Genomic DNA, 16,069 nt, shown 5'->3' with positions numbered 1-16,069 from the left:
GATTGTGGTATTAGTCAGTTTCACAGTTCTATAATGAAATAACCTGAGCTAATCAACTTATGAGGAAGGAAGGTTGCTTTTGGGCTGTAGTTTTAGGGAGCTTCAGTCTACAATTGAGTGACACTGATGCTTAGACACCTGAGAGAAGACCCAGCACTCATGGCAGAAGACTGGTGCATGGGACAGGCGAGCTGCTCATTTCATGAACCAGGAAGCAAAGTCAGGAAGAAAGAGGAAGAGACCAGGTCCCACAATCCCCTTGGAGGACTTTCCTTCCGTGAGTTAAAGATCTCCCATAGGCCCCACCTCCTAAAGCCTGCCCACCACCTAGTGGAAATGGCACCACGTATAGAAAGGTCCTGTAGGAGCAAGCCTGTAGGGGACACTTTCAAACTGGGTCATAGCCTCTGTAAGGTAAATTAAATAGGTAGGTTTAATTAGGTAGCCCATGAAGGGAACAGTATTCAGGCAGGAAAAGAAGTTTATTTTACCAAACTGCTGCCCCTACCAGGCATGGTGGTGACCACGTGGCTGAAGGGGAGGGGCTGAGGTCTGGCCTGGGTTTAAGTAGGAAAGGGGTGGGAGGAGGGGGGGAAGGTAGGTGTGGCCACACTGGATACAGATGTCACCTCAGGGCCTGGGACCCTCCACCCAGTAGGAGGCGTGACCCAGGGTGGCTCCAGGTATGCCAGTTACCTGTGACACAGGTACTGGGCGGAGGCTTAACCAAGAGGAGGGAGGGGTATGGCTTACCTTCCCAGGGTGGACCTTGCAGTCTCAATCTGTAGCTGGAGGTCCTGGCCCAGCCAGAAGGAAGCGGCCTTGGTGGTGCCTGATCGTATTGGGGTTTATGGGGTATACTTTTCTAGGCAGTCCTAAAGGTGTCTGTCACTGCTCTTCCTGTAATTAGGTGGTAACACCTTGATGTTGATAACAGTTTGTGCATTGGTTTATTCTTTAGGATTGTTTAATGTTTGTTTATAATTATTTGAGAGGGGATTTTATTTTTAAACAAACAGCTCCACAGGCTTCTATTCCACAGCCTCCCTTGTGTTTTCCCCTGGTGGTCTCCTTGGGCTAAGCAGTGACAAATGGCCCTCTGTGTGATCCCTGACAAAACCCTGGACGCATGTGGTAGGAGATAAATATAGAGTTCACATGGCTTCTGTCTTCCTTGAACGCGTTTCTCTTCCTCGTCTGTGCTTTACTGCTGTAACATTGTCTTTCTCATGCTTCATGAATCAGGTTATGCCAGGTTAATGCGTAGAGACTAAACTCAATTTAGAAATGTGTATTGATTTCTTTCTACGTGGAGAGCGGTAGGTTTTGTGTACCATGGCATCCTCACTTATAATTTTTGATACTCTATTACTTTCCTTTTTTTTTAATTGAACACATTTTTTTATTAGATATTTAGCCAATATCCTACTAGGTCTTGAGACAGTAGCGATTGGCTGAGCAGAGCCCTGAAGTCCTAGGAGACTCAAGAGTATCAGTCTCTCCAGCCATGGGAGTTCATAGAGGGGGGCTGCACTCAAGGCTGACACCATTTGAGCCACCTCTTTACTTCTGGCTTTTTGCTGGCCAATTGAAGATAAGAGTGTCTTGGACTGTTCTGCCTGGGCTGGCTTTGAAACTTGATCCTCAGATCTCAGCCTCCTGAGTAGGATTATAGGCATGAGCCACTGGCACCCAGCTTAAAGTTCTGACAGTTGTGTCAAATATACACATTGACCTCTAGACCCCGTTCATGAATTTAAAGCCTTCTGTCATCTCTTTTCAAACACTGAACCTTCTGTGCTAAGCATTCTTTGACCATTTCTTGTCTGTGAAGCCATTCTCAGGGGGTTCATTGCTCATCCTAGCTCTGTAATATTTTTGGAGAAATTTGAGGGATTTTTCTTACCCTTCTGTGAATAACTTGTTACAAAGAACTGAAGAAATCTCTCCATTTCCAAATATCATTGTTTTCTTTAGTATTATAAGCATTTTGCATAGTTGTTAAGGATATTTTTCTGGTGATAAAAATTTAGAGTATTCAAAGAGATTCTTTTTTTTTTTAAATATTATTTTATTTTATTTGAGAACATACTGTACAGAGGGGCTACAATTACATGGGCAGGATAATGCATACATTTCTTACCAAGCATTGCAGCCTCCTCCTTTGTTTACCCTTCACCTCCCTTCCCAGCCTCCCCCCTCCCCCCACTCAATTATACCCCCTTCCTCCCCCCCCACCGACTTTGTAAAGCTGGTTTTGACATGACATTTTGTACTTCTCATTGTTGCAACAGGTCCACCTGAATCCTTAAACGACTTGTTTGCCCCCATCTCCTCCACATGTTATACTGACATCAAATATAGTGAAAGCGGGGGTTACACTGTGGGGGAGGGACATACAAAGCAACAAAGAAATAATCTTATAAATGCGTTAGAAACATATGCATGAAAGAAACGAAAACATTAAAATACATATTTAAGGGTTCATTTTCCTAACATCACATTATCTGACCTTTTCTGCTTGACTCATACCTATACTAGATATTGCAAATAAGGGAAACCATGGGACCTATGCTTCTTTGGGCCTGGCTTACTTCACTTAATATAATTTTTTCCAAGCCTTTCCATTTCCTAACAAATGGGGAAATGTCATTCTTTCTGATGGAGGCATAGAATTCCATTGTGTATATATACCACATTTTCTTGATCCATTCATCTACTGAGGGGCATCTGGGTTGGTTCCATATCTTAGCTATGGTAAATAATGCTGCAATAAACATAGTTGTGCTGGTAGCTTTAGTGTGGTCTTGTTTGTAAACATTTGGGTAAATGCCCAAAAGTGGGATTGCTGGATCATAGGGGAGATCTATGTGAAGTCTTTTGAGGAACCTCCATACTGCTTTCCAAAGTGGTTGAACAAGTTTACATTCCCACCAACAATGAAGTAAGGTTCCTTTCTGTCCACATCCCCTCCAGCATCTGTTGTTGTTAGAGTTCTCGATTTTTGCTGTTCTAACTGGAGTGAGGTGATATCTCAATGTTGTTTTGATTTGCATTTCTTTTATCAAAGAGATTCTTTAGAGCAACTCTGAAAATGTATAGGGTACCACATTTCAAATCTACACTAGCATGTTAATGGATTGCGTTTTTACAGCAGAGTGGAACACTTTCCTTGAATTGTCTTTTTGTTGAATTTCATAGAATGAATTAAAAATCAGATTGGTAGTGAGTTGAATTTGCATACATTATTTTAAATCTAGATGAGGAAAATATGGGTGGGAAGGTGGCTCAGTGGTAGAGTGCTTGCCTTGATGCGTGAGGCCCTGGGTTCGATTCCTCAGCACTGCATAAGCAGAAAAAGCCAAAAGTGGCGCTGTGGCTCAAGTGGTAGAGGGCTAGCCTCAAGCTGAAGCGCTGATGGACAGCGCCCAGGCCCAGACTTCAGGCCCCATGACTGACCAAAAAAAAAAAAAAAAGAAAGTTGTATTATATCACTCTTGGGTGAGGTCTTTTTTAAAACAAACAGGTGTGTTTGTTTTAAATTCTTGATTTTCAAGTCTCTGACAATGATCACTTTGCAGATGACATGTGACATTTGGAGACATAGCTCTCCTGTCCTGTTTCCCAGGCACCTTAGCCATTGGATTTGGTCTCACCAGATTTATGTGCTCTGCCCCAGATGTTAGGAAAGGATTCTCCATCTGTATTTTGCCCTTAGCCTTCCTTCAGAAATGTTTCCTGACTGGTGTCCTCTGAGCTTTTTGTTTTGTTTGCTTTTCCTGAGGAAAAATACTGTCTGTTAGAGGAAACTTGCGTAATGCTCGTGTACATGCAAATTTTCTGTCCATGTAATGTGCACAGTCTCATATGAAATAGCTGTTTTCTCATGACCACCCTGGTGGTATTTAGGAGATTGAAACCAGTTCTGAGATTTGCTATGAGGAAGGAGAATTTGCCAAGGAATTAAGGCAAAAGTTCTGTGTGGTGGATTCTTAATTATGGCTTCAGAATCTGTAATACTGTAATATAGACTAAAATAAAATACAGTAGAGTGTATGTTTGCATGGTGTGTGTGTGTGTGCGTGTGTGTGTGTGTGTGAGAGAGAGAGAGAGAGAGAGAGAGAGAGAGAGAGATTAACTTATCTTTAAATGGCAGATATCCCACAAGATCTACTTGTATAAAAGAATTCAATCATCATATGACCAAATCAATTAAAAAAATTAGTGAAGATATTTTATAACGACTTCTATGTCCCAGTTCTGGTGTGGAACCTTAGTTGTGTGATCTTGTTTGTGTGTAAATTTTAAAACAGATCTGACTTATGAGTCTCTGTAAGGAGTAATGCACAACGTATGTAAAAAGGAATTTTGTTTTGCTTTCTGATCATAAAAGTAGTAAACATGCTGTGTATGAAATGTGTGAATATAGATGAATATGTATAAAATGTATGAATATGCATGAAATGCATTAACCTGAATATGTATGAACTGTTTGAACATAAATATGGATGAAAGTTCAAAAGAGCCTAAAGAAGAGAATAAAGATCAGGTTTTAAGTCTCTCTTGCTCTTATACCTCAGATAGAACCATGGGCTTCTGGCTGGCATGTGTATGTATTCAGTGTGTATGGAGTACTTAGTAAGAACTTAGTAAGTACTTAGATACTGCTGGGTCCTCTGCATGTACTAGTGAGCAAAACAAATTTCACAGTCCTGGTGGAGGTTATAGTGTGCATACCATTACCAAAGTACACACTGGGGTACAGCAGTATAGACAGACTACTTGCTTATGTCTAGTAACCTACAAGGACAAATTTCTGCTGTATTAGTTTTTCAGTCTTCTTATTTCCAATGACTATGCCTTTTGACCTGTATTTTCTAAATAGCCCCTAATTTGATTTTTTTTAGTTTAATTATGTTTGCAATTTCTAAATTTTTTATTTTAAATATAAATGCCATGAACATTTTAAAATGTACACATCTTGGGCTGGGAAGGTGGCTCAGTGGTAGAGTGCTTGCCTTGCATGCATGAGGCCCTGAGTTCGATTCCTCAGCACCACAAAAGCAGAAAGAGCCAGAAGTGGTGCTGTGGCTCAAGCGGTAGAGCGCTTGCCTTGAGGGACAGTGCCCAGGCCCAGAGTTCAGGCCCCACGACCGACACCCCCCCCTCTCCCCCCAAAAAAGTACACATCTTCATCTAATAACTGACTACCTCCTTACATGTTAAAGACTTCAGAAACACTATTAAATTACCACCAGGATCTGAGCATGGTGTTGCATTCCTATAATCTCAGGACTCAGGAGACACAGGCCAAAAGTTTGTGAGTTCTAGGCCAGCCTGGATAACATAGCAAGACTCTCAAAAAAAACCAACAAGTACTGCCAGGAAATATTCTATAGTTGGATTTCTACCAGTAGCAGATACGTCTTTTTGTTTTTATTTCATACTTCACAGTATTAAATATTGTCAAGGAATAGTTTTCATTAGTTTAATAAAAAGTACTCTCCATTATGTCTTTTAAATTGTACTTCATGTATTTTCTTGGAATATCTTTATAAACAAGCACTTTCATATCTTTACTTCTCTAACCCATCTCTTAAAACATTTATCCATTTTTCTATTTGCCCATTTTTTTCTTATTTTCTCGAATATTTATTAGCACTTTTTATATATTGAGCCATTTACTCTATTATCATATGTGTGGCAAACTTTCCACCTTATGAAGACTATATGGTTTTACTTGTTTTTGTTTGTGGTTTGTTTCGTCACACTGCAGTGCTGAGGGTTAAACCCAAGTTTTCCCCACCCCCCAAAATGTTTTTTTAAAAAATCACCTCCATTGTTGCTGAGGATTGAACCTGTAGCCTCATCCATGCAGGGCAAAACACTTTTATCAATAAGCTACACACACACACACACACACACACACACACACACACACCTACCTCTTGGTACGGAAGCCAAATGCTCTTATCACTAACGCCCCCCCCCCCCCACACACACTTTTATCACTAAGCTACACACACACACCTACCTACCTACCTCTTGGTATGGAAGCCAAACGCTCTTATCACTAACGCCACACACACACACACACACACACACATACACACACCCCTCTCTCTTGGTGCGGACACACACACACACACACACACACTCTCTCTCTCTCTCTCTCTCTCTCTCTCTCTCTCTCTCTCTCTCTCTCTCTCTCTCTCTCTCTCTCTCTCTCTCTCTTGGTGCGGGAGCTAAATTGGATTTCAAGCCAAGACACCAACTCTTGGTGCGGAAGCTAAATTGGATTTCAAGCCAGAAATCATCTATCACCACAAGTTACTTAGTTTCTGTGATTGCAGAACCGGGGCATTAACACTCAAGAGATACTTGAGTTCCATAGACAGGATTGCCTTTAGAGCCAGTCTATGCTTCTTTCCTGAGCAGTGGGAGCCCTGTGGATACAAGCAGGCATGTGAGTACGGTGGGTGAACTCCTCATCCCCAACCCCCACAGTCATCCTAGACCCAGGAGTTTCATTGGCTTCTAAGAAAACGGTTGTTGTCTCCATACTATAGCATGGCAACTTAGAGCTCTAGAAAGAAAACGTTGAGCCTCATGGCTGCGAAGGAATGAACGAGATCCTGACAAATGGCTGCTGTTGAAAAGAGTGAGCACAGATTTATGTTTGAGCCAGGGTGAAGTATGCAACCAGGTAATAATCTTGAGCAATGAAGTAAGTTTGCTACAGGAATTGTTAAAGAAACAGATAAATCACAGTAATTTCAACATGGCACTTTTGCCGTTCAATAAATGGGTATTTTAAATTTCATTTGCTTTTGAACTCGGTTCAATAATTTATAGAGTAAGTCATTCAAAGATTAATGCTCAGAAGGGAAGAAAATCACTATACAAGAACAGAAACATATCATTTATGTATATTACATTGGAGCCTGTCGGCCTGTGTTTCCATTATAAACTTGATCCTACAAGCATTTATAATAGAAAGTTTGCTCTGAGCTGAAGTTTGGCATTGTCTCAACCTTCTGAATCTCCACTTTTTGTTTTGTTTCTTAAAAATAGAGTATCTATCTGTGTGTGTGTGTGTGTGTGTGTGTGTGTGTGTTTCTTTGTGCCAGTAGTGGGGATTGAACTCAGAGCCTTATAATAGGCTGGTGCTCTACCACTTGAACCCTGCCTTCACATCCAGCTTTTATGCTACTTAATTGAATCTCACAGAATTTTCTGTCTGGGCAGGTTTCAAATCACAGTCCTCAGATCTCAGCCTTTTGAAGTAGCTAGAATGACAGGTGCCTGGCTGGCCATATATTTCTTTGAATATTTTTTTATTATTTTTACGTGCCATTCACCAAGGCAGTTTATTAATACTTCTTGTTAATGCTTTATTAATGCTTCTTGATCACTGTCACCATTTCATAACCCACCCGCTCACTCACTAATCTTAATCTTAGGTTATGAATTTAATTTTTTTTTTGCGTTTTAACAATGCACTTTATGTGTCCAGTGCATCTTGATTTGTCATCATTTCACAATCTTTACCTTCCTGCAACCTCTTCACTTACAGGTTTCAACTCTGTGGTATATACAGTGAATTCTTGGCTGCATAAGTCTCCCCCCAGCCCCTTTCATTTTTCTCCCCCTCTCCCTTTGGCCCTCCCCTTCCCTCTTGTGAGTATTCATTTCCTGGTATTTATTTTGTTGGGCTTTGACTTAGTTTTTTTTTCTTTCTTTCTTTCTTTTTTTTTGGTCCATTGTAGGGCTTGAACTTGGTCTGGGCACTGTCCCTGAGCTTTTTTGTGCTCAAGGTTAACACTCTACCACTTGAGCCACAGCACCACTTCCAGTTTTTGAGTAGTTAATTGGAGGTAAGAGTCTCAACAGGAACTTTTCTGCCTGGGCTGGCTTCAAATCATGATCTTCAGATCTCAGCCTCCTAAGTAGGATTATACGCGTGAGTCACTAGTGCCCAGCCTCTCCATGAATTTTTAAATGTATTTTCCTTAAAACATGGTTACTTGAAAAGCTCATTTATTTTCCTATGTTTCTTCTTTTCTTTAAATATCCTAGTTGCTTTATGTATCATTTAAGAATCGGATATTATCTGGGCGCTGGTGACTCACTCTTGTAATCCTAGCTACTCAGGAGACTAAGATCTGAGGATGGTGCTTCAGAGCCAGCTGTGAGTTTTTATCTCCAGTTAACCACCAGAAAACTGGAAGTAGCACTGTGGCTCAAGTGGTAGAACGCTGGCCTTGAGCTGAAGAGCTCAGGAACAGTGCCCAGGCCCAGAGTTCCACGACCGACCAAAACAAAACAAAACAAAAGAGTTGGGTATTGTTTCATAATGTTCACTACTTACTTGGAAAATAAGTTTGTGGCTGGTGATTTCAGCATGCACTGGCTTGCCATTGAATGGGGAGCTTTCTAAAAAATGGGCCCACACTGAAAAGATGACTTGCAGATAGGATTCAAGGCATAGGAAAGAGATGATGGTTAAAAGTCATGAAGCACCATCTGAGTTTGCCAATACCAAGGCCAACACAGTCACTGAGTTTCATTAACAGCTCATCTTTTGGAAAGTCATTACCCTTTGGCATCCACAGGCAGAATTTTGTAAAACCCATATTCAGAACCCATCTGCCTACTAATCTTTTCAGATAGTATTTGTGTATCTCCTGGAACGTTTAAAGAATTATTCGCAGTTACATATTTCTCCTACTGGACCACGAGTGCCTGAAAGCCTGTGACTCCTGGTGCGGCTGTGTGTAGAGCTGGTGTGGAGGAAATACTTGCCTGTCGCGGATTCAGAAGGGAGCACGTGCCTCTGAAGGTCATCTGTTCCAATGTTTGGGGAGTCACGGGATGTTGCTTTTTACCTCATTTTACTCTAACAGTATTATGCAAAATGTCAAGTAGGCTATCCAAAGTTACTTCCTCATGACCAACACTCCAGCCAAGTACCAATTGTGGTTGTTAGAAATCAAAGCACTTATTGAAGGAGCCCCATTCTGGACAGCAATGGTCTTGGAGGCAAGGCTAAGGCCCAGCTGGGTGCTGGTGGCTCATGGCTAGCTATTTAGCACCTAAGAGTCCAGGTTTGAAGCCAGCCTGGGCAGGAAAGTCCATGAAACTCTTATTTTCAATTAACTACTAAAAAGCCAGACATGGAGGTGTGAGTCAATTGGTAGAGCACCAGCCTTGAGGGAAAAAGCTAAGGGAAAGTGCCAGGCCCTAAGTTCATAAGTTCAAACCCCAGTACTGGCATGAGCGCGTGCACGCACACACACACACACACACACATACACACACACACACACACCTACCTCTCTCCCTAAGTTCATAAGTTCAAACCCCAGTACTGGCATGAGCGCGCGCGCGCACACACACACACACACACACACACACACACACACACACACACACACACACACACACACACACACACACACACACACACACACACACACACACACACACACACACACACACACACACACACACACACACACACACACACACCCCTACCTCTCTCCCCTCCTCCCTTTCAGCTAAGTCTTTTGTTGATATGGTTTCCACAAATAACTGCCAACCACTTGTCTGGCTGCTGTTCTCTAAGTGTGGGTCCCTCAGCCTCCAGTTCTCCATCAGCATTTTGTAATAGATAAATGAAATTTTTTGTTGGTGGTGGTGGTAGTGGTGGTGGTTGTGGGGCTTGAACTCAGGGTCTAGGCACTGTCTCTGATCTTTAATGCTCAAAAGTAGCATTCTACCACTTTAAGCCATAGTGCCACTTCTGGTTTTCTGGTGGTTTGGAGATAAAAGTCTCATGGACTTTCTTACCTGGGCTGGCTTTAAACCATGATCTCAGATCTCAGTCTCCTGAATAGCTAGGATTTGAGCCATTGGTGCCCAGCCTAATAGAGCATTTTTAATTATACATCACATCCTTTAAATTTTTTTTTTGCCACTACTGGGACTTGAACTCATCACCTGGCACTCTTGCTTCACATTTTTGCTCTAGGCTGGTACTCTACCACTTGAGCCACACCTCTATTTCTGGCTTTTAGCTGGTTAGTTGGAGATGAGTCTCATGGACTTTTCTGCCTGGATTGGCTTTGAACTGCCATCCTCAGAGCGAGGTATGAGATACCAGCATGCTGCCTTTCTGTTTGTTTTTCAGAAAGGATCTCTTATTTTGGCCTGGGGCTGGCATTGGACCAGGATTCTTTTACATATACCTCCTGTGTAGCTTTGATTACAGGCGTGAACCACTACCACTGCATCTCATACTCTTCTTTTGAAGTACTGTAAAAAACAAAAAACCCACAACAGCCACCTGGCCCAGCAGTGTAGCTCAATGATCCCTCTATTCATCCAACCATCAGTGAAGAGCTTTTACCTTTTTGCTGCCTGTCATGAAGTATCTGTGTCTGGCTTTTTCTGCCTCCTCCTTCCTGTGCCCAGTGTGGAGGAGATGAAGCTGGACCTGGGCTGGTGGGCACGGGGTGTTCCTTCTCTCTGCTTTGGGAACAGCACAGAAGTTTTCCACCCCTCTTGCCTTTCCAGCTGTAAAGTCATTTGGCTTGAGCTTCTGGCAGAAGAAAGGGAGAAAGAAGTGGAGATTTCCACAAGGAATTGGAAACAAAGCAAGAGTGGGGGTGAGGGGATCATAGCGGTTTTCCAGAGCCTCGGTGTGCCCTGGGGTTTTGGACTCTGGTGTATTGTCATTTAAGGTCACAGCCTTAGGTCTATATTTGGCCCATGCTCTTCTACCACAACTAGATGTGTGTGTGTGTGTGTGTGTGTGTGTGTGTGTGTGTGTGTGTGCGTGCGCGCACAAGCACACTTGTATACATATATTTGGGGATTTAGCAAACCACTGATTTTATAATATGCTATAGATATTATGTACAATATATGTGATATACATCATTATGTGATATATATGTATATATATATAAAATATCATGTATTATCACTTTACACTTTTTTTTGTTTTGTTTATGCCTGTACTGGGGCTTGAACTCAGAGCCTGGCACTCTCCTTAGCTTTTTTACTAAAGGCTGGTACTCTACCACTTGGGCCACAGCTCCACTCCTGGCTTGTGGTGGTTAATTGGAGATGACTTTCCTGCTTAGGCTGGCTTTAAATTGCGATCCTCAGATCTCAGCTTCTTGTGTAGCTAGGATTATAGACGTGTGCTACCTGCACTTGGCATGAACCTTACTTCTTTTTGACACGACCTGCAACAATACACATAAAAATCTAGAAAAGTAAAAGTGGTAATATACAAGAAACCAAGATGATTTCTTAGTATGGACTATTGATCACCTAGTGAGATAGGGATTTAGAGCTTAGAGGAAAGTTAGGAACAGAAGAGGGTGAGTTGAACTAACAGTTTTTGTTGATGGTTATGGAATGGCCTAGGCAATTTCAGGGGAACTTTAAGAGGAACTAATAGAGATTCATCATTATTCTGAGATTTCACTACAACTTAGGAAGACAGAGTAGAAAACTGCAAACTGCATTTTGCCTTGCTGACTGCTGCTTAGGTTCGTAAATTTGCCCATGTGGTGTTGAGGTGAGGTATGAGGCCTGTTCCTGAGTCTGATGCACTTGTATTATAGCTGGCATACACACACACACACACACACACACACACACACACACACACACACACACACACACACACACACACACACACACACACACACACACACACACACACACACACACACACACACACACACACACACACACACACCCTGTTCCTGAGTCTGATGCACTTGGATTATAGCTGGCACACACACACACACACACACACACACACACACACACACACACACACACACACACACACACACACACACACACACACACACACACACACACACACACACACACACACACCCTGTTCCTGAGTCTGATGCACTTGGATTATAGCTGGCACACACATACACACACACACACACACACAGTGTATATATATTGCCGGTCCTGGGAATTGAACTCAGATCCTAGGCATTTTCTTTTTCTTTCTTTTTTTTGGGGGGGGGGGGTCCAGTCGTGGGGCCTGAACTCTAGGCCTGGGCGCTGTCCCTCAGCTCTTCAGTTCAAGGCTAGCTGAAGCCACAGCACCACTTCTGGCTTTTTTCTTTTTGCTTATGTGGTGCTGAGGAATCGAACCCAGGGCCTCATGCATGCAAGGCAAGCACTCTACCACTGAGCCACCTTCCCAGCCCCTGTATTTTATTTTTCTTAAGACTATCACTTTACCACTTGAGCCACAATTCTACTTGGTGCTTTTTGGTGCTTAACTGAGTCTCATGTATGATCCTGCCCATTATGGCTTTGAACCATGATCCTGAGATCTCTTCTTCCTGCATAAGTAGGATTACAGGTATGACCTATGGACACTCAGTTTCTCTTACCTTTTTGCTCAAGATTAGAATTCTACTACTTTAGTTACTGCTCTACTTTTCAGTGTTTTTCTTTGTTGTTGCATGGAGAGAATTGGAGCTAAGAGTCTCACAGACTCTCCTTCCAGGCCTAGCTTCTAACTGTGGTCTTCCTATCTCAGTTCTCAGTCTTTTGTTGTTGTTGGTGGTGGTGGTAATGAGCTCAGCCTGGGCATTGTCCTGAGCTTTTTCTTTCAAGGCTAATGCTCTACCACTTTGAGCCACAGCCCCACTTCTCCTTTTGTTTTCTAGTAGTTAATTGGAGATAATAATCTGATGGATATTCCTTTCTGGGCTGGGTTTGAACTATAATCCTCAGATCTCAGCCTCCTGAGTAGCTAGGATTACAGGTGTGAGACAGTGGTACTCAACTTAATGTCTTAACAGTGGTCCACCATGGATTGCCAGGATCCTTCAGTTAAACTGTGTGTGTGTGTGTGTGTGTGTGTGAGAGAGAGAGAGAGAGAGAGAGAGAGAGAGAGAGAGAGAGAGAGAGAGAGAGAGAGAGAGAGAGAAATTGTCAGCAATGTCTAGAAGCGAAATTTTGTCAACAGTTCAATTATTTTTTTCTTTTTGCTTATGTGGTGCTGAGGAATTGAACCCAGGGCCTCATGCATGCAAAGCAAGCACTCTACCACTGAGCCACCTTCCCAGCCCTCAACAGTTCAATTTTAAGAGGCCAGCACAAGCTGGGCGCTGGTGGCTCACATCTGTAATCCTTATCTCCAATCAAGTACTCAGAAAAGGCTAGAAGTGGCACTGTGGCTCAAGTAGTAGAGCGCTAGCCTTGAGCACAAAGAGATCAGGAACATCACCTAGGCCCTGGCCAAAAAAAAAAAAAAAGAGGTCAGTGGTCAGTGTCCTCTTTCTCCACAGGACTGTAGGTTTTCTAGAAAATTGATTTATCTCTGCCATCTCCTCCCACCGTGCAGCCTAGCATTTCTCGGATCCTCCCGTCTCCCCTTACACATCTATTTGTCTTTCTGGCGTGTGCCACGTTCAGGAGTCTCATTAAAGCCGCATCTGTTCTGTTTTAGGAGAAACCCGATGCCCATCCCACGTCACTTCAGCTGCGGTCCCAGATCGAAGTAAGCACAGTCACTTTTCACCGGTCTATTTTTGTTTCTCTTAAGTGATGTTCTGTAAAAGTCAGATGCAGCCTGCGCCCCGCATGTGCTCACACTGTGACTGTCTTCTCTTTCTGTCTCTCGTAGGAATCTCTTGGCTTCTGCAGCGCCGGCTCCACACCAGAAGTAGAAAGAAAGTAAGTCTCTGTGCCCCCGCCCACATCCCAGATTGGGAGAAAAGGGGTCTTTTAGGCCTGGGGCTTGCTGTAGTTTTCCTTAAAGTGGTGTGTGTGTGTGTGTGTGTGTGTGTGTGTGTGTGTGTGTGTGTGTGTGTGTGTGTGTGTGTGTGTGTGTGAAAGAAAGTAAGTCTCTGTGCCCCCGCCCACATCCCAGATTGGGAGAAAAGGGGTCTTTTAGGCCTGGGGCTTGCTGTAGTTTTCCTTAAAGTGGTGTGTGTGTGTGTGTGTGTGTGTGTGTGTGTGTGTGTGTGTGTGTGTGTGTGTGTGTGTGTGTGTGTGTGTGTGTGCGCGCGCGTGTGTGTGTGCTTGCGTGCACATACCCACGTACATATGTGTACATAATGTATTGAGGTAGTAAAGAATGTGTTTTGCAATCTAAGCATTGGTACCTAAAGCCTCTATGGAAGAAATAAGAGTTCACACAGCTTATTTCAATGCAATTCCAGATAGCTGGAAATAGGGAAACAAAAGAGGCATGTGGGTCAAGGGAGATGGGAATTATCTTGTGTGTGTGTGTGTGTGTGTGTGTGTGTGTGTGTGTGTGTGTGTGTGTGTCTGTCTGTCTGTCTGTCTGTCTGTCTGTCTGTCTGTGTGCTCATTCAGACACTGGGGTTTGATTTGAACTCATGGATTGGGCACTGTCTGTTCGGTTTTTCACTCAGGGTTGACACTCTACCACTTGAGCCACACCTCCATTTCCAGCTTTTTGGTGGTTAATTGAAGATAAGTGTCTCATGGACTTTTCTGCCTGGGCTGGCTTAGAACTATGATACATTCTTAACTCAAGCAGTGAGTTAAAAACCTCCCATGCACCTCATTTTGGCAGGTAACCCTAAAACAAACGAATGTGTGTGGCAGAAGCTGGCCAGTGCTCATTAACCCTTTCCAGGTGAGGGGAATATTTTTTGTTTCCCTGTCCATTTTAGAACCTGTAGCATCTACTCTCTGGAAGATACTGCTATACTTTATCTTATATTTTGAAGATTTCTTTTAGGTAACTTAAAAAAATGCATGCTTTTTAAATTTTTATTCTATTGTAATTATGCTAGAATATTCCATGTATGATGAGTAGAGTATTCCGTGTAGAGAAATTTAAAGTCTCTGTCTCTAAACAGATACTTCCTCTGGCACAGAGCCACTTTCTCTGTCTCAGGCCAAGAAGGCAGAGAAGTGTTTAGGAGGAAAGTATTCATGGAATGAGAAACACACAGAGGAGAGTGTGTGTGTGTGTACTTTTGCGCACACTCAGCCTAATCCGTCCACGTGTGCGCGGCTGTCAGAGGCTGGGCAAGGACCCTACAAGGCCTGCTGTGCCAGCGAGCTGCAGTTCTGAAGCTCTCAGGCGAAGTTCACTTTGCCTCAGGACTGAGGAACCTGGAGCTGATGAGCCAAAGAAAGCCGGGGCCCATTGCCTGTTCAAGGCTAGAGGATAAACATGCGCACTACAGGCAGTGTGAGCTTTGCTGGTTACGGTTGCCTTGTATCTTCCCAGGAACCTCCAGAAGGTGGAGGCTGAAATGGACCAAATATTTCAGATGCCATTGATTTTGGACTCTGAGGGTCTGGAGTGTGTTGTCTCCTGACTGAAGGAGGCAGCTCTGATACAGGCAGAGGAATCAGGTGTCACCTGAGAATCTCCCGATCTGTAAGGAAAAAAGAAATGTTTGTCCTTCCTCCCGGGAGGACGTGACTCACCAAATTTGTACTAACCTCAGTCAGACTGGCTTGGTCTCCTTCCCCTCAATTGTGGGGAGTCATTTTTTCCGTGTTTGTGTACTTTGCTTAGTAAAATGTGGCATGATTCCTGTGGCCAAGAGAGGGAGACTGATGGCCTCCACTGAGGTCAACACACACACACACACACACACACACACACACACACACACACACCCCACCCCGTTGACAAGTCCCCAGCTACACACACACACACACACACACACACACACACACACACACACACACACACACACACACCCCACCCCGTTGACAAGTCCCCAGCTTCTCCATGTGTAGTATTACCATCTGTCTCTACTTTGAAATAAATCAGACTTCATAAACACTTTGAAAGGTTTAAAAATATTTTGTTCTTTATTTCTCTGTAATGTGTTTTGAAAACTATGATAGTGTTTTTTTTTTAACTTCAAAAGCTTTGTTTTGAAGATTTCCAAACTTACTGAAAAGCTGCAAATCACTAAATTTCTGTATAAATTTCCCTTAACACCACTTGCGGACATTTGGATACCCTTGTTTCTTCTCTTCTCTTCTCTTCTCTTCTCTTCTCTTCTCTTCTCTT

At 43.0% G+C, this 16,069-nt stretch overlaps 1 protein-coding gene across 5 annotated transcripts in view; it reads left to right on the top strand.

Annotated features, from left to right (window-relative positions):
* LOC138819300 (sterile alpha motif domain-containing protein 5) overlaps positions 1 to 16,069 on the top strand; it is an 826,789-nt gene that overhangs the window by 721,683 nt on the left and 89,037 nt on the right. For 4 of the 5 annotated variants that reach the window (XM_070010736.1, XM_070010734.1, XM_070010735.1 and 1 more), the window contains exons 3-4: positions 13,508 to 13,558; positions 13,685 to 13,734. In XM_070010736.1, the coding sequence (XP_069866837.1) occupies positions 13,508 to 13,558; positions 13,685 to 13,734 (101 nt within the window). Of the gene's footprint in view, positions 1 to 13,507; positions 13,559 to 13,684; positions 13,735 to 14,602; positions 14,666 to 16,069 lie in introns of those variants that run through there. The other variant, XM_070010737.1, reaches the window with a different exon arrangement.

The sequence above is a fragment of the Dipodomys merriami genome, unplaced genomic scaffold, assembly GCF_024711535.1.
Source record: "Dipodomys merriami isolate MVZ:Mamm:240054 unplaced genomic scaffold, mDipMer1.0.p SCAF_8, whole genome shotgun sequence".
NCBI classification, from domain to species: Eukaryota; Metazoa; Chordata; class Mammalia; order Rodentia; family Heteromyidae; genus Dipodomys; species Dipodomys merriami.
Note: the sequence above shows the minus strand (reverse complement) of the source record. Positions and strands in the feature narration are given on the sequence as shown.